The sequence below is a fragment of the Lottia gigantea genome (genome assembly GCF_000327385.1).
Source record: "Lottia gigantea unplaced genomic scaffold LOTGIsca_15, whole genome shotgun sequence".
Taxonomy (NCBI): Eukaryota; Metazoa; Mollusca; class Gastropoda; family Lottiidae; genus Lottia; species Lottia gigantea.
In genome coordinates, this window is record NW_008707797.1 from 3,063,918 (window position 1) to 3,088,499 (window position 24,582).

Below are 24,582 nucleotides of genomic sequence, written 5' to 3' on the forward strand. Positions count from 1 at the left end.
AATGTAAATCTTTTGAAAGTTTGGCCACCAAGTCCTTCAACCAACCAACAACTTCGCCAACCAGACTTAGTGTCAACTTATTAACTACACAAACATAAATTCATATTATTGTTATACATATATCTACAGAAATATTAAACCAGAACCTGAAACAAGTTGTTACTCGAGTTTCACATCATGCAATCTTCAGGAAAGGTCTGAAGATCACATTGTGTTAAACTCTTGAGTAACAAGATCGCTCTACAACTGATGTAATGAGCATTATTTTAATAGAAAAAATCTGTTGTTATTGTATATATACAATTGATATTACACCTGATGATATCAAACTTTGTTGTGTTCTTTTTTAATAAGCATCTTTTCAAGTTTGCTGTTCTGTTTTTAAGTGCATGGACCATGGTCTATGGCGATATATCCATCCAGAAAGCCCAGGGTTATATTGGCTAGGTTCATGGTGACAGAGGTCCAAACTTAGGTTATGATTGATGACTATCCTCTTTCACTACTAGGCCTCCTTCAATCCTTCATACGTCCAGTTTTGCATGAAGCGGATGTTACCATACTACCTAGTCTGTGATATCAGTTAACTAGCAGGCCAGTGGAGGTTAACTTGCCATCTACCAACAACTTCTTAATCTAAGATATCAGTTAACTGGATGTTAACTTGTCATCTATCACAAACTACCATGCAATAACAGGTTTAGCTTAAAGTGGATGTTCACTGGTTTAACTGGTCATCTGCCAACCAATCGTCGTAGAGATGACTCAAATTACTAATCCTGTCTGACTGTTTACCTAGTAGGATACATTGCCCCTCGCCGCCAACTGAGTTATCCCACTGCCTAGTTTGGACTAGAAAGGCTTAATTATAGTCATTCTGCCTATCAGGCTTAGTTTCAAACAGTAGGCCTAAAGGCAAGGCCTACCTCTTCGGGTTTGGTTGAAATAATGTAAGGACACGTGTATGTCAAAGTATAAGTGTTTCTGCTTACCATAAAAAAAACTCGCCTACATACAAGAAAGTTTGATTGTAGTTTAAAACAATTTGATTTTTAAGTATTAGTTAGTAATAAAGATTGACAAAGCCAACAAAGATGTCCCAATCACCCTCTGATAATTAAGTAGGCCACCATAAGTATAGAGGTTGCAAGAGTCAAATTGCAAAAGATGTATAGCTTCAGTAAGATTGCCGTTACCAGAGTCCGATTGTGCGAGCAAGAGTCGAATTTGCACCCGTAAAAAAGTGGGTTGCACGTCTAATTGTACCCTCAGTTTATTTTTAACAAATCTGAAAAATTAATTTTTCAGGCGTAGCGAGAAAAGCCGCCATATTATGCGCTTTTTTGTACATGCGCAGCTCCACATAGCTGCATGTAGACCGAAAAATATGTCTCTATTCAAACCTTTGATAGCTATTTGGACAGATGTCAGCTGGTGTAGTAGGCAGATATATTTCGGACTAAGCTACATGAAGACTAACTTGTAACTGTAAGTGAACTTTTTAATCCATTTTAATAAATGTTATAATTCTTTAATACTTCTAATTTTACACGTAACACATTGTTTTACTATCATAGAACCAAATTCTACTGTTTTAATTCTCTGATATACGAAAGTTTGACTGTTACAATCGGTTTTCACATCTCCTTCACAGGCAGAGACATTTTAGGGGATTCCCCGCGCTCATGGTAGTCTAAAGGGTTTATTATTTCCTTGTTTGATGATGAGAGGGAAAGGAGGGAGGGGGGGGGGGGGGGGGTGCTAGGGGACAAAAATCAACAATTAATTCTACCTCACCCGTCACACCGTCAGTGAGTTCGTCACTCCGTCAATGAGTTCGCCACTCACGTAGCCCTGACTCAAAATCAACACGGGAACTGTATTGTACGGTTCGATGCCGAGACTTTGAGAATCAATCGAATTCAGATGTTCACAATCTTCAGGTTACCATAAAAACTAGCGTGACAATTCTTATTTGGGCTTTCGTGGAGACACATTTTTGTATAGAACAGTTAGTTAGAGCGTTGGTTCTTTACATGACGTCATTTTCTTGGTTAGGCCTATGTCGAGAAAATGGTCGCTATGGGTTCCGATTTCGATTGACCTTGAATAAGTGATCTTCACTCATAATTCCAGTCGACCCAACTGTAAATGGGTGCGGATAATGTGGGAAAGATCAATTCCAAGAGGTTTGGCCAAGGATCAGCTGGTAGAAAGGATCCTTTCTTTCTATTTTTATGCCCAAGTTTTAGGCTACCTATGCTTTTGCTGCACCCCCTGAGTTTGTCAAATATATCTATACCAAATTAACCCTTTTCTGTAGTCATTGAGCATGGGGCGTAACGACCCTACACGCAACACTGAACATAGGCCTATATATGCAGCCATTCTCAATTGAGGGGGGAGAGGGAGATAGAGAGAGAGAGAGAGAGAGAGGGGAGAAAGAGAGAGTGTGTGCTTTATTGACGGTATGCCATGATTGTGTCTAATTAAAATATTTGTGCCAAAATTACAGTGAACCTTGAGTTGTTGTCTTTTGTATTTCAGACTAAAAAATGGAAGATAGAAATTCGGATTTTCGTGCAATGCTTATTAGCATTGCTATTAGTTTGGACCAAAAAGAACTTAAAACCTTGATATTTTATGCTAAAATTAAACGTAATTTAGCAGAAACCATACATCAGGTTACAGATCTGTTTCAAATACTGGAGGAGAGACAAGATTTAAAACCAAATGATTTGAGTTATTTTAGAAAGATGATATCAGTATTAGAAACTCGCAGAGATTTATTAAAAATTATTGATGAGTATGTGAGAGATAATGAAATGGTTGATGGAGATGATGGAAAATGCTCAAATCATCTTGAAGGTCCACAACAAAATCATGATTCAGGTACAGTAAAGAGAGCATAAATATATATATATATATATATAAATTGGATCCGAGAATGGGCGAAGCAGAACAAATTCTACTGAAAAAGTAGACTCAGGACACTCCCTGTAAAATATCCATGCCGCAATTACTGTGGCTTAATTTACTATTTTCTATTTCAGGTGATAAATATCCCATCATGGCCAGATTGAATGCAGAAGTTTTAGCAGACCGGAAATTGAAGCAGAAGGAAGATATTTTGGATTGCAACAGAGATGTCATTGAGAGAAAAGGTAGAGGTGAACTACACGAAAGATGTGAGCAGATGCAAGAAATATATGAGCAGCTACAAGAAGGATATTATCAACTAGGTGAAATCAGACAGCAAATACAGGGTGGCATTGAGAGATTCGATAGTATGATGAACAGAATTTCTAAATTTTAATTTGTATATAATGATATATAATCCATAAAATTGGCTTTTTAACATTCCCTTGCTTTCTATCTCTATCTCTACTGTAATACTTTGTTAATATTAATATAATTGGTAAAATGGCTTTTTAACATTCTCTTGCTTTCTATCTTCTATCTATTTAAAAAAAATAAAACAATCGGAGAACGTTAATATCTGGATTCGGAAGAAAATTTGAAAAAAAGAAATATTTGGAGTTATTTCCCTTTTCCTTTTTTTTTTTTTTTGTCATGCTATAATTGAACAAATATATTCGTGCAGTTCTGGGTCCTTCAAAGGAAGGGGAGTCTAGCTTGGAATCATCCTTAAATGTGTGTAAATATCTTGCATATCTGTACTAATACAAAATTTCATAGATGATTAGAAAATTAAAAGAAATAATAGTTTTGGTTATAAATTAGCAAAATGTGACAAATTTTAACTTAAAAGAAATAGAAATTAAAAAAAAAAAGATTAATCAGAAACATTCAAAAATGAAATGACTCCGAATATTTTAAAGTTTAGTTTACAATGTATTATAAATGATGAACAATGTTAAGTATAGAACTTACTAGAATATATATGGTAGCCTTTATGCTGATCTTACGGGTAACACAGAGCCTGATTGCTAGGTAGTGAAACTGGCTTGAATATTGTTATATGTATACGGGTAAAAGCTCGTTATTATCACTGAAAAAAATTGAAACCAAAAAATGAGTGCAATAAAATAAGAAATTGCAGTAGATTATGTGGTAATGAAGTTGTATGGAATCACGTTAAATGTATAGTTTTAACGGTAAAAGTTGATATTGGTGAATAAAATGATTCACAAAAAACAGGGGGCTACAACGAATTATTAACTTTTACACAAAAACTCAAGAGTTTAAATTGATGTAAAACTTGACATTTTGTTGTAGCCCTATTTCTAAGATATAGAAATTGAAGAATAAATGCAATAAAGTAAGAAATTGCAGTAGTTTATGTGGTAATGAAGTTGTATGGAATCACGTTAAATGTATAGTTTTAACGGTAAAAGTTGATATTGGTGAATAAAATGATTCACAAAAAACAGGGGGCTACAACGAATTATTAACTTTTACACAAAAACTCAAGAGTTTAAATTGATGTAAAACTTGACATTTTGTTGTAGCCCTATTTCTAAGATATAGAAATTGAAGAATAAATGCAATAAAATAAGAAATTGCAGTAGTTTATGTTGTGATGAAGTTGTATGGAATCACGTTAAATGTATAGTTTTAACGGTAAAAGTTGATATTGGTGAATAAAATGATTCACAAAAAACAGGGGGCTACAACGAATTATTAACTTTTACACAAAAACTCAAGAGTTTAAATTGATGTAAAACTTGACATTTTGTTGTAGCCCTATTTCTAAGATATAGAAATTGAAGAATAAATGCAATAAAGTAAGAAATTGCAGTAGTTTATGTTGTGATGAAGTTGTATAGAATCACGTTAAATGTATAGTTTTAACGGTAAAAGTTAATATTGGCGACTTTTTAAAGAAATAAATGGTTTCATATATTGTCTCAGGCTGTGTTAATATTATAAATGATATCGCCATCGTTTCCATTGTATTTATACCTGTATTGTTGTCAATTAAACTGGAAAGTTGGAAAACTAAAAACATTTCTAGTTTTTTTATTGCAATATCTTGTAATATATTGTTGAGTGTCTTTCTTGCCACAGAAAACTGCCGTTTGCCAAACAAACAACCCACCTGCTAGTTTTATGATGTTTAGATTTATTGGAAAGCCAATAAAAATGGTAACCACTAATGGCTTTCCGACAAATCTTAACATCATAAAACTAGCGGTTAGGTTGCGTGTTTAGCAATACGGCAGTTTTCTGCAACCGAGCAAGAGAGCTCCCACAATATGACACTAGCAACCGAGATCCTACAATATGACTCTAGCAAACCAGCTCCCCCAATATGACTCTTGCAAACCAGCTCCCACAATATGACTCTAGCAACCGAGATCCCACAATATGACTCTAGCAACAGAGCCCCCACAATATGACTCTAGCAACAAAGCTCCCACAATATGACTAGCAATCGAGCTCCCACAATATGACTCTAGCAACCGAGCTCCCACAATATAACTCTAGCAAACCAGCTCCCACAATATGACTCTAGCAACCGAGATCCCACAATATGACTCTAGCAACCGAGTTCCCACAATATGACTAGCAACCGAACTTCCGAAATCTGACTCTAGCAACAGAGCTCCCACAATATGACTCTAGCAATCGAGCTCCCACAATATGACTCTAGCAACCGAGCTCCCACAATATGACTCTAGCAAACCAGCTCCCACAATATGACTCTAGCAACCGAGATCCCACAATATGAATCTGACAACCGAAAGCCCACAATATGACTCTGGCAAACCAGCACCCACAATATGACTAGCAACCGAGCTCCCACAATATGACTCTAGCAACCGAGATCCCACAATATGACTAGCAACCGAGATCCCACAATATGACTCTAGCAACCGAGCTCCCACAATATGACTCTAGCAAACCAGCTCCCCCAAAATGACTCTAGCAACCGAGATCCAACAATATGACCAGCAACCGAGATCCCACAATATGACTCTAGCAACCGAGCTCCCACAATATGACTCTAGCAAACCAGCTCCCCCAATATGACTCTAGCAACCGAGATCCCACAATATGACTCTAGCAGCCGAGATCCCATAATATGACTCTAGCAACCGAGACTCCACAATATGAATCTAGCAACCGAGCTCCCACAATATGACTCTAGCAAACCAGCTCCCACAATATGACTCTAGCAACCAAGATCCCACAATATGACTCTAGCAACCGAGAGCCCGCATTGCAAATCTGGCAGACCAGATCCCACAATATGACTCTAGCAAACCAGCTCCCCCAATATGAATCTAGCAACCGAGATCCCACAATATGACTCTAGCAACCGAGTTCCCATAATATGACTCTAGCAACCGAGTTCCCACAATATGACTCTAACAACCCTAATGTGACTCTAACAACCCTAATGTGACTCTAGCAACCGAGTTCCCACAATATGACTCTAGCAACCCTAATATGACTCTAGCAGCCGAGATCCGACAATAAGACTCTAGCAACCGAGTTCCCACAATATGACTCTAGCAACCAAGTTCCCACAATATGACTCTAGCAACCAAGTTCCCACAATATGACTCTAGCAACCGAGTTCCCACAATATGACTCTAGCAGCCGAGATCCGACAATAAGACTCTAGCAACCGAGTTCCCACAATATGACTCTAGCAACCAAGTTCCCACAATATGACTCTAGCAACCGAGTTCCCACAATATGACTCTAGCAACCGAGTTCCCACAATATGACTCTAGCAACCCTAATATGACTCTAGCAACCGAGTTTCCACAATAAGACTCTAGCAGCCGAGATCCGACAATAAGACTCTAGCAACCCAGATCCATCAATATGACTCTAGCAACCGATATCCCACAATATGACTCTAGCAACTCTAATATGACTCTAGCAACCGAGTTCCCACAATATGACTCTAGCAACCGATATCCCACAATATGACTCTAGCAACCCTAATATGACTCTAGCAACCGAGTTCCCACAATATGACTCTAGCAACCAAGTTCCCACAATATGACTCTAGCAACCGATATCCCACAATATGACTCTAGCAACCCTAATATGACTCTAGCAACCGAGTTCCCACAATAAGACTCTAGCAGCCGAGATCCGACAATAAGACTCTAGCAACCGAGATCCATCAATATGACTCTAGCAACCGAGCTCCCACAATATGACTCTAGCAAACCAGCTCCCACAATATGACTCTAGCAACCAAGATCCCACAATATGACTCTAGCAACCAGCTCCCACAATATGACTCTAGCAACCGAGATCCCACAATATGACTCTAGCAACCGATATCCCACAATATGACTCTAGCAACCGAGATCCCACAATTTGATCTCCAACAATAGGACTCTGTCAACCCAACGGCTGTGTAATCACAATTAAACATAATGTTTTATCAAAAATAATTTTATTAAATTTGACAATCAAAGATACAAATAAATCTCTATATACTCTTTATTTTTTGAGTATAAAATTATCATAAACAGTGAACGAATGGCAATAGAATAATAAAGATTTCAGCCACAGTCCTAAAAGGAAAAATTATAAATTAAAAAATAATTCAGTTTCATGCAAACTGTTAAAATTGAACATAAACAGTGATATCAGTAGAATCCATAATAAGTATATTTCACAAAATACTACCAGTACCTGTAAAGGTTAAAGGTGAGATACAATGATTTTTACAATGGGGATGGGGTGATTAACTGTAGTGTTCAGTGTTATCAGATGGTGATTCAGACATCTCTGTTGATTTGGCTAACCAATCCTAGTTTCCAGATTACTTCCTGCATCTCTGCCCACTGACTGCCTCTTTAAAAATGTTCATAAATAAAGAAAAAAGTGTTCTGTACTGTCACAAAAACATTAAAAATCACTCTCCAACACCCACCATTTGACAGATAGAAAGAAAGCACTCTACATGAATTCTACCAGGATAACAACTTTGGTTCACAAAGGATCCTTTTTACCAGTTGGACCTTGAGATTAGAACCCACAACCGCCATTTGTTTGACATAACCAAGCAAATGACATCATGTAAAGAACCCAACAAAACTTCACCAAGCCTCACATTGTTACAGTCTGATATATCAACGAAGCTATAAGTTTGGCACCAATTCAAATAGTTTAATTGCTATACTATTAGCAGCAAAACTCCATTCATTTTATTTCACTAAGGCTGTATAAAATTGCCACACATACTTGGATCATCTTGGATTGTCCAGCTAATATAGGTTCTATCATGGTACTTTCTTATCATTGACGAGAATGGGAGGTGCAATACCCTGAATATTTCCTTCATTAGAGGCAGTTCTACGCTCAGAAATACATCATCCATGAATGAAAGCCAATAGTTCAATATATACATGCCATTAAGGCTTCAGTATCTAATTTAAAATTTAACCAAGTCTCGGAAACAAATCTGTCTTTAGGATGAGATTTTTTCTGTTGCCTCTCTTTGCCGTGTGGTTTTTGAGCTGGAATAAAGAAAATGATAGGGTTTCATAATAAGAAGACATTACAATAATTAGGTGGAGCTCAATTGGTTAGTTCAGGGGGCCTTATTCTTCAAAACTTAAAATATAATCCAGATTTTAAGAAATACAATAATCTGATTGGATAACAAACTATATTTAAATCAAATTTAGTGATTGACCAATCAGATGACACTAAAATCATCTTTTGTTACTGAGAACAAGGCCCTTAAACAGGTTCCACCTGTTTTAATTCTGGCTTCAAGCGATTGGTACAGAACCAGATTGTCACATTCAAATTCACCTTTCTGTTTCCATCTTGTCCATTTTGAATTCTGTTTACACCCACTACTTTATTTGCACATATGGAATTTATTCTGAACCCTGTTCCAACTTGTTTCATTGAACTTCTGACAAGTGGATTCTATGAAATCCAAACGAGGAGAACTTGTGAGTTCATGTGCAAATGACGTACAAATTATCAAGAGCCGAGACATACTTCTTTTTCCATTGAACACAAATCTATATGTTTTTGTTAAAGGGATTGTAAAGAGGTTTTCTAAATTTTGTATGCGTATTGGGCCTACTGATAACATCAATTTGCACCATTCCAATTTTCAATCAGCAGCTGTAATTCCTGCAAATACACTAAAACTTGTCTAAAACTAACTTTTATGAGGCCGTCACAGCGAAATTTGCTTTATCACGTAAGACATTTGAAGGTTCGACATCATAAAACACTTAGTTTTAGTAGAATTGATAAAACTACCAAGACCAAAACTTAGCTATGAATACGTAATTTTTTTCACTTGTATTACCACAGTCTCAATGAAGTATGAAAAATGGAGGTGTGGTTTGGAAACGATGCTCCGCTACACAGCACTTTGCTTTCCTGATGTCTTCAACTTACCGTTATTATTGACATTATAGTTAGTATTATCAAATTGATTGGTTAGATTTCTTCTCGAACCTCCATTGATAGTACCATCACGATTCTAAATAAATAAAACAGAAAACCTATAGGCCTATATCTATCATATTTACCTATTTATATTTTACTTAAAGGGATTGTAAAGAGATTTTCTAAACTTTTTATGTGTATCAGGGACATTGAAAGCATTCAAATTTTCAGTCAGATGTTTTTCCGTTAAAACTTAACAATTTGTCCACCTAGAAAAAAGGTTTGTACTACAATTATACCCCTTCCAAACAATTTGAAAATATGATTTCTATATGTTTGTGCCCTAAAATATTTGTCAGAATGCACCAAATCTATTTTACTTTTCCAAATTTTCTTGGGGTAGAACTCTCTATGACGCTCCATGGGGGGGCTACAAGACCCCCAGACCCCCAGCCATGAATTTAGCCTGCCTCCTATTTGTACCCCCGTTTTGGGAGGCTTGTCCTGATCACATCTGAGTAACAACTGTATTACTGACCAATATTTGAAATTGTTGCTGCTGGTGTTGCTGTTGTGGCTGTTGTCTAGGTGATTGGTTGCCAACTTGCTGTTGAGAAGCGTTGATAAATAAATTATGTATATTAGTCTCACTCTTTTCCTTCTTACTAGGTAGATATTCTAAAAACTCGTTCTGATTTTGTTGAGCAAAATTCTGTTGTTGTCTTTGTTTCTGCTTGTGTCTGTTTTCAGCTGTTTCTGAAGTTCTTCTCTGTTTTCCTTGTTTTGGCGCCTCCGACTCTGATTTTCCTGCTATCCATTTTCTCAACTGCCTGAAAGATAGTTAAAATATATTGGAAATTTCTAATGCTTAAGCCACATTAATCCTAAAGCGGCATTTAGGAGTAGAGATCACATGAAATAATAGAGAATAATTTTATGGTATACTACTCCATCCTGGTTTTATTGTAAATAATGTTGTACTTATCTACATTTATTATCATCAGATGAATTTTATTTCATTATCAGTTAAAATTGTGTTCTGTTATTTAATCAAAATTAAACGTTGGTCTCACTAGCATTATTGGTGTGTAAACGCAGTTGATCATGTGACAAACTGAATAAATGACGAAGTTTGTGTACACTCATCATAACCATTTAGTTTTACTGTGGCGTCAAAGAATATGATTTGCTATACAATGATGGCATGAATAATACTTCTTAAAGTTATTGTAAAGGGGTTTTTTCAAAATTTTCTGTGTATTGGGGACACTGATATTATCAAACGTCTGTGATTTTTACAATCCCACTAAAACTAAGGGTTTTTTTGACGTCACGAATCGAAAAGTCCTTAGTTTAGTGATGTCAAAAAACGCTTAGTTTTAGTGGGATTGTAAGAATCAAAGACATCTGATTGAAAATTGGAACGGTGCAAATTGATGCTATAACTGTCTACGATACTCGTAAAAAATTTAGGAAACGTCTTTACAATCCCTTTAAGATCGGAGTGGCTCATAAGGCAGGGCATGAACATCTTTTTCAACACTTGATCCCAATCTGTGAGCTTGTCAATTCAGAAACCTTGCTAGAGGGTCCACAGGGATATAAAATTTAAATAAAAACATCTGAACTCATACCTGACAAATGGAATAACCATAAAGAAATTATTAGGATTCATTCCTAACTGTGTTCGACAGTTCTGATCTCTCTTGTGTGAAGGCAAGACATCAACTGGAAACCACTGCATGCTCTGATCAATATACAAAATAAATGAATAAAAACCCTGGATATACAGTATACAGTATAATCTTTATTTTACAATATAATTGCCCAAAAGGATCTTTGTCAATATGAATACCTGTGCTATGGCGGGTTGACATTTGCAATATGGCTTGTTTTTTGGTTTTTTTTTGTTGCTCTAATCAGGCTATCAATATATCAGCAGCAGGGATACTGCGAGAGTACAGTGGGGGCAGAACAATGATTTGCACCCCCATTTGGTGTTCCAGTGCGTTGGCACCGTGTCTGCCCCCTTATTTTCTTCTATTTTCGTTTACATCGATTATTCTGCACCGTACACCACACCGGACACAGTACTTCGTCGTTTCGCAGCTTAACCTGGATAAATCAACAGGCTTCATAATAAAAATAAAATAAAAGTATAAGACACACCTTAATCTCTTTCCTAGTTTTAGGTTGAAAATGTGTATCTAATGAAACACCTGGTACTATATATAATCTTATCAACTGGCCATTCATCTGAGATTCTAAAAATACATTCTTATCTATCAACTGACTGATATCTAACCCAGTTTCCTCCATCACCTGCAATTACAAATTCACAATATTATGATGTCCGCATACGCAAAACAGTATTTTGATGTTAATTTGGTCAAGTATTTTTGAATTTTGGAATTGAATGGTGCAAGTACAAGCTATAAATGCTCTTTAAAAGTCAATGATTATGTCTCAATATATTATGATGTCACAAAAGCAAATACCACAAACACAAAATGGTAAATTGATGTTAATTTGGTCCAGTATATTTTGAATTTTGTAATGGTGAAAATATACAAGATATAACAGCCTCTGATATATACAAACAGATCAGGAAATAAAAATAGATAAAATATACTAAAAACATTTAAATGAGATGAATTCAGGACCACAAAAAGTGCAGATTTTGTTTCCAATCTTAGACTGCTAAAGGTCTACACAGCCAATGCTATATAATGAAAGAAAACGTCCAGACAAAACAAACATCAAGGATATAAAATAATGCTTTACCTCTCTACTAGCACAATCATGGGGTGCCTCAGCAGCATTTACTTTACCCTTGGGAAATCCCCAACTGGATTTTACCCACCATCCTTGTACCAGCAAACACTGCAAAATAAAAAAATTCAAATCTTATATCCTTTACTGCATCTTATGGAAGTGCCATTTGTTATTTGGCCTACAACACTTAGTTTTAGTGGAATTGCAGGAACCACAGGAAAGTTGGAATGGTGCTAAATGCTACTATCAGTGTCACCGATACACATAAAAAATTAGATAGCCTCTTTACAATCTCTTTAAGGGAAGCAGTGAATTCTATTCAAAGATCAATGAATCTGACAAACAATAGAAGTTGATATAAGGAGCTATGTCTGACAAAGCAAATTTTTGACAAGTACTGATATATGCTTGTGTATTCTGACTCATGTAAAATAAAGAGTTTAATATTATTATAATAACCCTTTTCTGTTTCCAAGGGGAAAGAATGGGATTTGGAACCTTCTTATTTAAAAAATCCTAATGGATGAACTGAATTCTATTCGTAGATCAATCAATCTGACATACAAACTTAATTTCTGGATCAAGTATAATGGCCCCGTACGTAGGTACACTCATTTTATACGCCTTCCATTCCACCAGTTTTCTCTCCACCTCGTCTGGGGTGCCATTTAAAACTGGACAATGTCTAAAGATTACTTAGGTTAAGGAATATTGTTCACAATAGCTGTTTCTACGGTCACCAGATTTTTACACGACGATCAAGATTACAACACACTAACACCGTTTGTTGAAAAGTGTTTGTGCACTTTAAAAAGATTATTACCACGGAAACGGTATGCTTAAATATTATATTGTAAGTTGAAGTTATATTAATTGATATATTGTATTAATTTTCTATATCTTGTTTCACAGGGCCAAATTGTAAAGAGGCCTTAGGCCTAATTTTTCACCCTTGTTATGAAAGATTGTACTATTATATTAAGTTAATATCAGCAACAAGTACAGTACCTCTAATTGAGCAAATAACAAGATGACAATAACCTTTCAAATGGAATAAATTTTCAAATACAACACCAAATTGAAGAATTATCACCTAAATATCAGTGGTCTATAATAAAAGGATATTTTGAATAGAAAAATCTTTAATTCCACAAGTTTTCAGCTCTGGTTGTTCAGCACAGTAAAAATCTAAATAAAACCAATGTGCTAATTCTATTTGAAAAAACACACGGATTGAATCTTCTCTTTCTTGTTCTGGTACATTAATAATAAACCGACTGAAAGAAAAAAGGAAGGAAAAATAAAAATGCATGGCATTAAACATGTTTGAGAAATTAGTAATGATTCATTCCATTCATCAAGCTTATCTATGTGTTCAATCTAAGAACAGCCATAGAACAAGCTATATAAAAGACCAATCAAACTTTTTTAGTAGTCTGGCATCCAGTCCCATTGATTGAGAATCATGATCAAACTATTACAAAATAAAGCGAAAGTAGGGCTGTAGCATCTTCTAGACATTAGTAGTGAGAAAATTACGACATTGAAAGACGATTATAATAATAATATTTATTTGACTATTATGTTTCATGTCAACATCAGTAGGCTACGTTGGGGCAGATGAATAGGGTCCAACAAATTTCTCGGACTAAACAGAATTTTTTTTGGAAACATCCCGGGTTGAAACAATGAATGAATTTCTGTTGAATCAGAAAAGGGAATCCCTTCGTCTTCGTGCTTACCTACACAAGTCATCTAATACATAGGCCGGTATAGTTGATACTGGTGTATGCGATATGGTGACAGAGGGCAAATGTTCCATTTCTTAATAAAAATCTGGTATAAATTTGAAAGAATTTTCAAGTCAAGAAAAGTGATTTTTCGACGCAAGTCTACTAATCTCGTCGACCCGTCAATGACGAACCGTCGTCCATCAATGCTATTGATGAAATCAACTCTATTGATGAAATGTAGTTCATCCTAAACCTGGTTGGTGATTGGCTGAAACATCTCATTCCAAGGTAATGCCAAAAGAGGCCTTAATAAATGAGGTTCCATTTAAGTTACAAAATGTAATAGTGTCGTTATTGTGATGCGTACGACACTATAACGCTTGGCGATATATTTCGTTTTCTAAGTATTTTGTAAAGGTACAAATGTACGAAAGCATCAAAGGACGGGTTTGACAATAGTCTTTGACACCCAGACTTCTTCTATCTTCAGCGTAGACAAGGCGGGACTGGATGCTTGAGACTGAATAGTTTGAAACCATTTAAATCTCCTTTTGAATACATATGGAGAGCTCTATGAGTTTTATGCTTTCATGCACAAAATAACCCCCGATAAAATGCAGAACATCTGAAATTAGTCCCAAAAGTCTAAAGTAATAGACTGACATAATAATACAATTTTTGATAATTATACATAAATATACATGTCCTAATCCAAATTTTGGACGCCCATCTTTAAAGAGTAATGTCCCTTTTCAAACATGGCTGCCTTCTGTAAATATTTTACAGTTTTTATTGGAAAACACTCTCTTAACCCCTCCTTATTGAATTTCTATGGTGTGCAACAAGTAAGACATGCAAGGAGTGGAGTTGGAAACCAATTGACAATCTATCCAAGAGAACCGAGAAAGTCACAAAGGAAAAAAGTTGACAGGTATCCATCAAATGAAGCTATGGATGAAAAATTGGTCGAGGACATTATGGAATCTGAATTTTCAGAAAGGATTATTAATCTTCATGAAAATGATCTGGAACCTTCAAAATTTAAAGAACAGCTGAAAAGGTAGTCATTAGCTTTAAAATAGATAGATTGCAATAGGTGTTGGATATGAGTCAACCATTTAATAAATTTGTTACCAGATATTTTCAACTCCCTCAAAATCATACTGGGCTCTTTAACTGTAATATTAGTAGGAGCTAATTAATAATCATTTATGTGAAGGCATGATTGACATTTCATTATGGGGGTAAAACAAATTTTTAAGGTTAATTTGGAGAAATATATATGAATTTCTTTGATTAAGAAAGAAAGTTTTAAATGTTTTTTTTTTCAGAGATGCAATAAGAAACAAAGAAAGATTAAAAATGCAGATAATAAAAAGGAAATACTTCAAACCTGAGAAAGAAGACAATGTACTAACTTGGAGAGCGAAAGAACAGATACGATATTTACACGCAACTTCTCCAGAAGAATGGTCAATATCTGTTCTAGCTGGAGTGTTCCCTGTTTCAATTTACGGTGTATCAAAAATTCTCAAATCCAAATTCATTGAGGTTTCCAAAAATGAAATTAAAAAACATGACAGTCGAGTTGTTGAAAAATGGAGAGAATGGTCTCGAAATGATGTTGATGATGATAGATTGAGTAGAATAATGTGTGCAGCAGGAGTTCCAGACTTGCCCTTTAGACGAAAGCCTACCCCCAAAAAATTGAATCATCCCACTCCTTTCTCAGATATTTTCAAGCGAGTTGTACAACCCGACAGACTTTTAGAAAGTGGTGAAAAACCTCAGAAAAGTGAAAATACTGTCAATGATTTTGAAGTTTTAGCATTTTATCAAACAATTCTTGAAGACTTGTTTCCGAAAAATGAAGGAGGCAAAACAAATGAAAAGGAATATGTGACACTGGAATATCAGAAAGATGATTCGTTCGATAAAATCAAAGTGCCTTCCAATCAAAGATCAGAAGGTCAAGTTTATCAAAAAGGAAAAACTGTGTATGATGAGGATGGAGAATTTTTATACAAAATTCCATAAAAATGTATACAATATTTGAATAGATAATAAATGAACAATGAAAAGAGATTTATACACAATATTTTGTTTTTTTAAAAAAAGATTGTAAATATGTAAAGCTCATCAGCAATTATTTTAACAAAAATATATTCATCTTACTATTTGCCCAGTTGACAGAACCGCTATACACATTTCAGAATTTCTGTAATCAAAGGAAGACACAAGATACAAATTTGTACACAAAAGCAGGATCATTAAAGATAAAAATGAATGACAAAGTGAGTCACATTTCCACAACAACAGTGTCCAGCCACTGCACTTTTATATTCTGTTTTGGTAATATATTCAATAATGCTGTAACATTTCAGTTCTGTGGCATAATTTCAATTCTCATAAAGTTTTAAGAAATGTAGATTAAAAGTCATCCTGGACAAAATGAAATTTCTAGAAATAAACAACTGTTGATGTCCAGCCACAGCACTGTTTTATAATACATTTAATAATGCTTTGGAATACATTTAATTATTCATCAGCATAATTTCTGATCTCATACAGCTGTAAGAAATTTAGATAAATAGTCATCCTCAATCCTTCAGGATTAAAAGGAATGACAAAGTCAGATTTTCAAAAGTAAGCTCTTGGCATCCAACCACTTTTATATTCTATTTAGGCCTAACTTTCAAAAATGCTTTGACATAAATTTTATCATACTTTGTTATATAATTTATAATTCTTTGGCATAATTTCAATTCTCACAAAGCTTTAAGAAATCTAGATAAACAATCATCAATCCTCATAACGAACATGTACATCACGATAGAAATGATATACATAATGAATGATCCAGCAGCTTCAAACACAAATCTTGGAGCAAATATCTTCCATACCATTAAATGTCTTCTGTGAAGAGCGGCAGCACCCATTGATCCAAATAACTAAAATAATAAACAAAGAAAAACTATTATCAAGACTTAAACATTGAACTTGATTTGTTGGCTTATAACAAGACATTAGCAAAATGAAGGTAAGTGTGTCACTTTTGAATTGACCAAAATTAAGAAGAGTCATTTTTTTCAATTACTTATTTCATCAATCCAACTCCCCTTAGCCTCAATATAACTTGGATTGCGCTACAGCCTTGCAAGTCATAAAGTTAAATGGATTAATGACATACCAAATACAAATATGAACGTCAAAAGGTTTGCCACATTGACAAGCCAAAGTGTTAGATAAAGATGAACATAGTAGATATTGTAAGTATATAATATACACAGTAAGCATATATTCAACAAAGCTTTTCAACTTTGACTTGTGAGATGGTAAAGGTGCTGAAGTTCGCCAGCTAAGTTTGTCAACTGACCTTTATACTTGTAAAGATGAAAATAGCTAAACACAGTCTGTAGAATATCTGTCTCAACTTTTCACCATCATCGTAAAATACAAAATCACCTTGCCACCTTTCATTTCTATCTTGAGATTTCTTTTTCATCATTAGAGTTAATTTGGTGTAAAGCTTTGGCCAGAATACCAATAAAGGCATCATAACACCGAGAAATATCTGAGCACTAAATGTATTTAATGTCATAAGAATTGCAGGAAGCACATTATTATTAAAGTTTCCATAGAAACCAGTAAATGCTGCGTTCCATTGTAAAGATGATATAGTAGCCTGGTGACCAGTGCAGTAGAAGACATGAGAGGTAATCATTCCTATGGTTACTACAGCTGGCCAGCTAACTTCAGAATCTGAAAATATCATGCATGATGTATATATTATTTGTTAAAATGAATGGGTGCTTTAAATGAAAAGTTCATCAATGAACATTACTGTCCCACCTTTCTCAGACTGAGAACTGTGTTACTAGTGCTACCTAAGTCAATGTTTAATTTGATAAATTACAGTTTGTGTAACCGGGCTATGTGATAGATTTTTTCCTGAAGTTCTGATCAATAAAAATAGTCCAAAATCTAATATGAAATAAATAAAAAAAAGAGCAAACTATAGCCTACCTTCATCTGTGAATGCAGCTGAGTAAATTTCCAGGAAACATAAAAATGTTAAAGCTGTAAGAATTAAAACTGGTGATAAGCCATCTCCTAATAATAATGATAACAATACACCAATAACAGTTATTAGGTATATTAAACTGGAGGAATATACCGTTCCTAGCCCATATATCATAGGTGGCTTCTCTTTGCTATTACTATTCAGGTTGTCTTTTAATTGTCGAAATACTTGAGGTATAAACTGTGGTCCATCAACACTTGGTAGTGTCACATTTCGATTGTTTTTAACATACACTAGATATAAACTTAATGGGCTGACGATGACACATATAATCAATGAAATGATAGAAACATAGGCTAACTGTGCCATTAAAACTTGTTGCCAGCCTGGCAAGGCATCTAATACTGCTGGAGGTAAAGCTATAACGGCCCAATGGAGCCCAACACAAGTCGCAGCAAAAGGAATTAAATATTTAGCACACATGACAACCGGACTTTCTCCATTTAAATTTCCAAAATGTTTCATCCATTTACGTGATAGATACACAAAAGCTGCTAGACATCCTATAGAAAAAAAGTAGCGTAGATTTTTCAATTTGAATTCTTCTTGGGTGAAGTTAGCCAATGGTTGAAGAAATATTGTATCATTACAAGGCATCTGTTCTTCACGGCACACAGTGAAATTCGACAATAATCTAAACATTGTGCTACAAATCAATAACACTAATATAATTATTGAGTTTGGTTGAGTTACTTTTTCAAGTATATCAAATTTCTGTTTTCTATTTTTCACAACCTGCCTAATACTTAAATCATTTTTGGATTCTTTGGTGATGTTATTGTTCACAATTATGGCTTTAATACCAAACAACCATATTAAAGATACAGATAAGAAGGCTGTCACAGAATCCTCAAAGACCACATAGCTATTTGAGAAGTAGCCAAACGCATACACAAACATTAAACATGTTGCGAAGAAGTTTTCAAATGAAGGGAGATTCAGAGTATTTTTGTCCCGTTTTGATCGTTTCCACACAGATAGATTCTTTTTGATCATGATACTGAAGGTGACTATCATTACACCACTGAATAAATATACCATAAACGGATTTATAAAGTCGCCAATATAAAATGCTTGAAGGAAGGCATACAGGATCACAACAGTACTGGCAAAAATAGCAGCAAGTGAAATAGGTGAAAGATCTTCTTCGTTTTGATGGGCCAAATAGAAGTAAACATTGATTAAAATACACAGGAAAACAACTATCAAACCTAATGATATGGCCACCAAGTCAAACTTGGCCCATATCTTCTGACACATATTTCTAGCCTCTTGAATAAAAGTTTCATAATGATCCTTCAGTATATTGAGTCTATTGTACACATTATCTGACTCTCCTTCTGTCACCATAGCTGTTAATAACTGTTGTAAATCTCCTTCAGCATGCTCTATCAAAGCCTCTAACTCTGAGTATTTCTGATGAGGAAATTCAGGCGAAATTTCATAATAACTTCTCAAAAACTCTCGAACTTGATGAGCATTTAATCGTAATGCTTTAACAGTATGATATATTTGTCTGATATCACTTGAAGCTGTTTTAGACCAAGGACAATGATTGAACAGTTCTGGAATTATCATGCCAAGACTAGAGTAAGGAATTGGCAGACCTAATAATAAAGAAATAGTTGGTACCAAATCTGTCTGAGCTACTTCTCTCTTCTTCATCTGAAATGAAATGAAATAGACTTTTACACATTGCTTTTCAGACCACATCTAATGAAGATGTTCATCCTTTATCATTAGTACAATTGGTTATTTGTAAGAAAACATCCAGAATAGATGCCAATCTAATGGGTTTTTTTTCATAATAGTAATTAATTTTTTACATAAAAATATACCTATGATTGTGATTGCCAGCGCTTTTCTTTAAACTTATCTCAATATCCTTAACCAATGGCTGTTGATTGGAGTGTATTTCCAGGATGTGACTGTAGTACCAGTTCAAATATCATGGCTTAAACCAATCTGTGATTCAATAGAACTTTTGAGCAAATAGAGCATTCCTCTATCATTGAAGATCCCTCGTTATGAAATATACCTACCTTTGGTAAAGTAGCTGTTAATGTTTCAGGGCTGTATATAAACAAACCAGCTTCTAGTTCATCTGCACTGTCTCCACCATGGTCACCTGTTCTAGTCATACCATGATCTCCCAATACCATTAATACTGTATCTTTATCTAATACCTTACTTACATTTCTACAAATATTATAAAGTAATGGTTTATTTGACACAAAAAAGCTGAGAAACCTTTGTTAAGAGACTAACCAAAGAATTTTGCCTAGAATTCTAGAATTATAATTATAGACTGTACAATAAATAATGCATGGAATGGTGACTAAAAGAGTCAAAGACACTGATAGTATTGATATTTATCATTCCAATTTTCAGCCAGATGTCTGTAGTTCTTGTAATTCCACTTAAACTAAGTGTTTAATGACGTCAATATAGCAAATTATGTGGTAGTAATGTGTTTTTTTGATGACCCAGCAATAATTTTTGTTTCCTGCTAATGCTGTCCAGGTTTCTCCAAAAATAAGTACCAAAATATAAGGAAACACATGAGAACAAATTGTTGAAAAGAGTCTTAAAGTTTACCTTATCATACTGTTCATTTGTAAAAGTTTGTCAGACATGGCAGGATGGTTTGGTCCGAACCTGTGACCACAATGATCAACGCCCAGAAAATGAGCAATCAAAATATCCCAATCTTTCATTTTCAGTTCTGGAAGCAGATTTTCTAAAATTCCATTATCAACTGTGTGCAAGTCTTTAACATTGAATGATGGAAAGGGGAACTGTTTTTTGAATCTACCAGGAAAAAGACCAAGCCAAGTGTCATCTCCCATAAATTTCAATCTTCGTCCAGCCTTGACCATTTGATCAATGACGTTGTCTTCTGTGATTTCAGTACTGGCAAAGTTCGAACCTGCATCCACAAAAGTTGGCAAACTTCCAGTTGTAAGGCCTTTCAGTCTTTGTAAGGTTGTTGTTGGTGGATCTGCAATGAACTTTGTCAGAATGGCATTCTTGGGGCTCTTCTGCAGCAAATTTTCAATAAATGGTAATTTATTTTTAAAGTGAGGAACTTTGTCTGTGGCTTTGTAACTATGGTCAAATTCCAAAAACTCATATTTCAAAGCATCAATGATGATGATCACTGCCTTCTTGAATCGTTTGTGCATCCAGCAACCTTCTTCATCGTGATCGTCGGTACTCAAAGTGAAGTCCGCTTCACAGCTACTGTTTTTCTCAACAACGGTTCTTTTCAACAAAAATCCCTTTGTAAATATCAAAACACCAATAAAATACAATGAACTGAGCCAGACCAGTAAACCAATCTGTTTCTTCCCCGAGATCATCTTGAACTGACCTTACCACGATCCTCAACTTTGATTTTCATTCAATACTTTGACAGTTATGACAATAAACCGGCCACATCATAACATTATATTGTTTCTTTATTTACCCCTGGGCGCTGACATGTTGTAATGCAGCAGTGACGAGGTGCGCGAAATTTCATTGGTCAATTTGATTTAGAATCTATGACGTCAAACGAGCCATTTTCTTTACAACTTCAGTGGTGAAATTGTTGTTTGCCAATTCCATTGAAAATTTTGGTTAATTTGGGAAAACTTTTCGTCCAAAATGAGTATGGCATCTGAAACTGGAAATGATGTTCCTACTGGAGATGCAGACGTTTTCAAACAACCCCAGGTAATCAAAATGGCGTAGATCTAATTGAAAACAACAACATTGCATTTGAACCACAACACAACAAAAATGGCCATCTATTATTCCATATCATATTTAGTTATGGGTTGACCTGCTATTGCGATTTGTTATTGGACTTAATCCTATTGCTACCTTGTCCAAGCTATGAAATTTGTTGTATACACTGGAGTATATTTTGATCATGAATTCAGTAAATACTTTCTTGTGTATACAACCCGTTTCTAAATTCTATTCATACAAATCATACATGATAAATACTAAATAGGAGAAAATGTTATTTATAAAGATTGTGTTTATATAACCCGACAGTTACAAAGGATATTTATGTGGTCAATTTATAATAGGTAAAGGTGAACTTAGTTGGTAAAGAAAGGTATTATAATGTCCATTTTGCCTACCTTTACCAGTGGCCTACCAGTTGAAGTATCAATAGCCTACCTCTTAGGGTGACCTTGATTGAATCTCTGGTGTTCGAGCTAGAGTTGATGGAGAAATGATGTAATCACCTTCTGCGCGCATGCAATAGAATTTATTTTATTTCATGAAATTTTATTATCGGGTACCATTATTTTATGGATTGATTTGCCATAATTGTAAAAGAATTGAATTATTTTTCAGCCAAAAACTGTAGAACAAAATGAAGAAGCTCGTTTGCGTTCAAAATATCCTAATTTGAAGGGTGGTGGATCAGCCATTTTACAGAAGAGATTGATTAACAAAGGGGTAGGTTATATTCCAACCTCGTTCTAATGATTTTATTCCTAACCGATCAAAATTTATAGTGTAGGACCCGTTTTTTGATAAAAATGTTGCATTGTGGATTAGCTAAACCAAAAGTAAAGCAATACGACAGTCTCTTCATTTGATGTAGAATTGTTTCTTTTTCATTTTCAGAAATATTTTGATTCTGGAGATTACAACATGGCTAAAGCTAAGCTAAATAATCCAAAGAAACCTTTAAATCAGTCAGAAAAGTTTTTAATTGAAGAATCTGTTGGAGAAGCTATCCCAACACCAGAAAATCTACCTGCTAGAAAGGCTTCCTTACCCAGTAAATTAGTCAACCCATTGTTAGAGCAGGCCAAGCAGTGACAGGAGGCTCTTAACCTGGAGGAAGTTAGTCAACAAGGCTGTTATTGACACCAGTTTAATGTGTTTCAAATATAAACTTGTCTGAACTGAACTTTGGAATATGTCAGAGTTATGTGAAACCACAATATAATGTTCTAATTTGTTAAAACTAAAACAGGTTTTTTTAGTTCCAATCTGTCGACTGTCATGTCATTGAAATTTCTCTTTGAAAAAAACTTAATTTGAATAATTTTGGTGTTAAAAATTAACGAGAAGCCAAAAGTTTGTTTAGAGTCAATGCCTCCTTTTCCTGTATTGTAATAGACTTTCTGAGAATTCCAAATCTTAAAAGTATTAAGTCATTGAAATTATTTTTGAGAAAAAGACAAAAAGCAAAGTTTGTGTTATCTGAATAGAGTTCTAGTAATTTATGAAGACTAAAACAAAAGCCTTACTCTGAGAATTTCACTCGGAAATCACTGAAAGTATTTTTGAAAAAAAATTATTTTATCAGTCATGTAGAGACTAGTTTGTGGTGTTGATTCCTACTTTTATAAATATGATATTCCAATAATGCAATAAGACTAAAACAGGCCAAGATTTTTTTACAAGACTTCCACTCTTTAGATAATTAAGTCATCAAAACTCCTTTTGAAAATAACTTTTTTTACCAGTAAGTGTTAAAAATGGACAAAATATCACTTTGTGGTGTTATACATTGTTATTTTTCCCTTATGAATATGATATTCTAGCAATGCATGAAGTATCTCTGAGAATTCCAATCTTTCAATTATCAAGTCATTGAAATTTAGTTTATAAAGAGCTAAAATTTATCACATTTGGTGTTAGAAATAAGCCTAGTTTGTGGTGTTTTCTACAGTAATTTCCCTATATATATATGATTTAATAAGTTTTGTATCAAATCAATGAATGATATTATCAATGATTTTTCTAGTTTTGTTAATAATTAATATATCATGTAGTTTGATTAGGGATTAGTAATTCAAACCAATTACACAATCACCATCCAACACATCCAGAAGACATCAACTTCGCCAAATCGGAGGATGGTTGGAATGAGGAAAAAATTCTCCTTTAGTTCTGTGTTTCATACTTGACTTAATTTTGAAAACTGCCTAAAATTATCATTCTGTTCGATGTTTTGTTCTTATCTTATTTAGTGCTTTCTTGATTTTCATGTGCTTTATAATTTATGTTTATTTGCTGAATACTTTATCGTCATGGATACTTAACCAAATTAAGAACGTGAGTTTAGTCAAATTTTCTTTATTGCCTTATCAGTATCTGAATAATTTCCATTTAATTTCAAACTGATCCAGATAATTTTTGCCCGGACCTTTCATTTCTTTCTTGGTCTCTTTTTGTGCTTTTTTTGTGTTGTCTTTCATTATCCTTATGTCTATTTCCTTTCATCTTTTTCGCCTCTTAAATGTTTCTTTTTTGTGATGGGTGTTTTTTTTTTCTTCTTTTAAATCTCTTGTTAGATGTTATTTTTTTCTTGTTTTATTTTTAAAATTCTACAGAAGACTTGAATTAATTTAACTATTAGATTTTTGATCAATTTCTTTGTAATAAATGAGCCACTAAACTGCATTATCAAAATATGTAAATACAAACAGCACAAAAAGTTAAAATCCTTAGTTTTTGAAGAAACCTTTTGTCTCTAGTAAATAGATTTGTACTAAATGTTGAAGTTTCTAAAACATTATCTCTGTTATAAATTCAGATTAGTGATGTAATTTAACTGTTGCAAAGTGGATACTGAAATGTTATGAGAATTTTTATGTAAATTAGATTGAAAATATTCTG

General features: G+C 34.4%; 5 protein-coding genes across 5 annotated transcripts; 3 read left to right on the top strand and 2 right to left on the bottom strand.

Annotated features, from left to right (window-relative positions):
- Positions 1-2,555: 2,555 nt before the first annotated feature.
- Positions 2,556-3,316, top strand: LOTGIDRAFT_157949 (hypothetical protein; the record flags this gene model as incomplete). Its single annotated transcript, XM_009050533.1, has 2 exons — positions 2,556-2,892; positions 3,054-3,316. 2 exons carry the CDS (start codon positions 2,556-2,558, stop codon positions 3,314-3,316), a joined length of 600 nt encoding a protein of 199 aa, XP_009048781.1.
- Positions 3,317-10,936: 7,620 nt separating this feature from the next.
- On the bottom strand, positions 10,937-13,951 carry LOTGIDRAFT_112447 (hypothetical protein; the record flags this gene model as incomplete). Its single annotated transcript, XM_009050534.1, has 6 exons — positions 10,937-11,101; positions 11,524-11,676; positions 12,139-12,237; positions 12,694-12,824; positions 13,282-13,406; positions 13,872-13,951. The coding sequence occupies 6 exons, from the start codon at positions 13,949-13,951 to the stop codon at positions 10,937-10,939; spliced, it is 753 nt and encodes a 250-aa protein (XP_009048782.1).
- A 669-nt stretch (positions 13,952-14,620) lies between these two features.
- On the top strand, positions 14,621-15,899 carry LOTGIDRAFT_157951 (hypothetical protein; the record flags this gene model as incomplete). Its single annotated transcript, XM_009050535.1, has 2 exons — positions 14,621-14,922; positions 15,194-15,899. The coding sequence occupies 2 exons, from the start codon at positions 14,621-14,623 to the stop codon at positions 15,897-15,899; spliced, it is 1,008 nt and encodes a 335-aa protein (XP_009048783.1).
- A 734-nt stretch (positions 15,900-16,633) lies between these two features.
- Positions 16,634-21,323, bottom strand: LOTGIDRAFT_186398 (hypothetical protein; the record flags this gene model as incomplete). The annotated part of the gene is made up of 5 exons (XM_009050536.1): positions 20,545-21,323; positions 19,989-20,145; positions 17,889-19,611; positions 17,239-17,624; positions 16,634-16,813 (listed from the first exon to the last, which is right to left on the bottom strand). Coding segments are annotated over exons 1-5 (3,210 nt in total), but the record flags the coding sequence as incomplete, so codon positions are not given.
- A 173-nt stretch (positions 21,324-21,496) lies between these two features.
- On the top strand, positions 21,497-23,091 carry LOTGIDRAFT_149783 (hypothetical protein). Its single transcript, XM_009050537.1, has 3 exons — positions 21,497-21,663; positions 22,300-22,404; positions 22,576-23,091. Exons 1-3 carry the CDS (start codon positions 21,595-21,597, stop codon positions 22,771-22,773), a joined length of 372 nt encoding a protein of 123 aa, XP_009048785.1. The 5' UTR covers positions 21,497-21,594; the 3' UTR covers positions 22,774-23,091.
- The last annotated feature ends 1,491 nt before the right edge of the window (positions 23,092-24,582 follow it).

Excerpts from the sequence above, each read along its gene's own strand:
- LOTGIDRAFT_149783 (XM_009050537.1), top strand. The coding sequence starts at position 21,595 with ATGAGTATGGCATCTGAAACTGGAAATGATGTTCCTACTGGAGATGCA. Across the intron at positions 21,664-22,299 it reads ACGTTTTCAAACAACCCCAG|CCAAAAACTGTAGAACAAAA; the intron begins GTAATCAAAATG and ends ATTATTTTTCAG. Across the intron at positions 22,405-22,575 it reads AGAGATTGATTAACAAAGGG|AAATATTTTGATTCTGGAGA; the intron begins GTAGGTTATATT and ends TTTCATTTTCAG.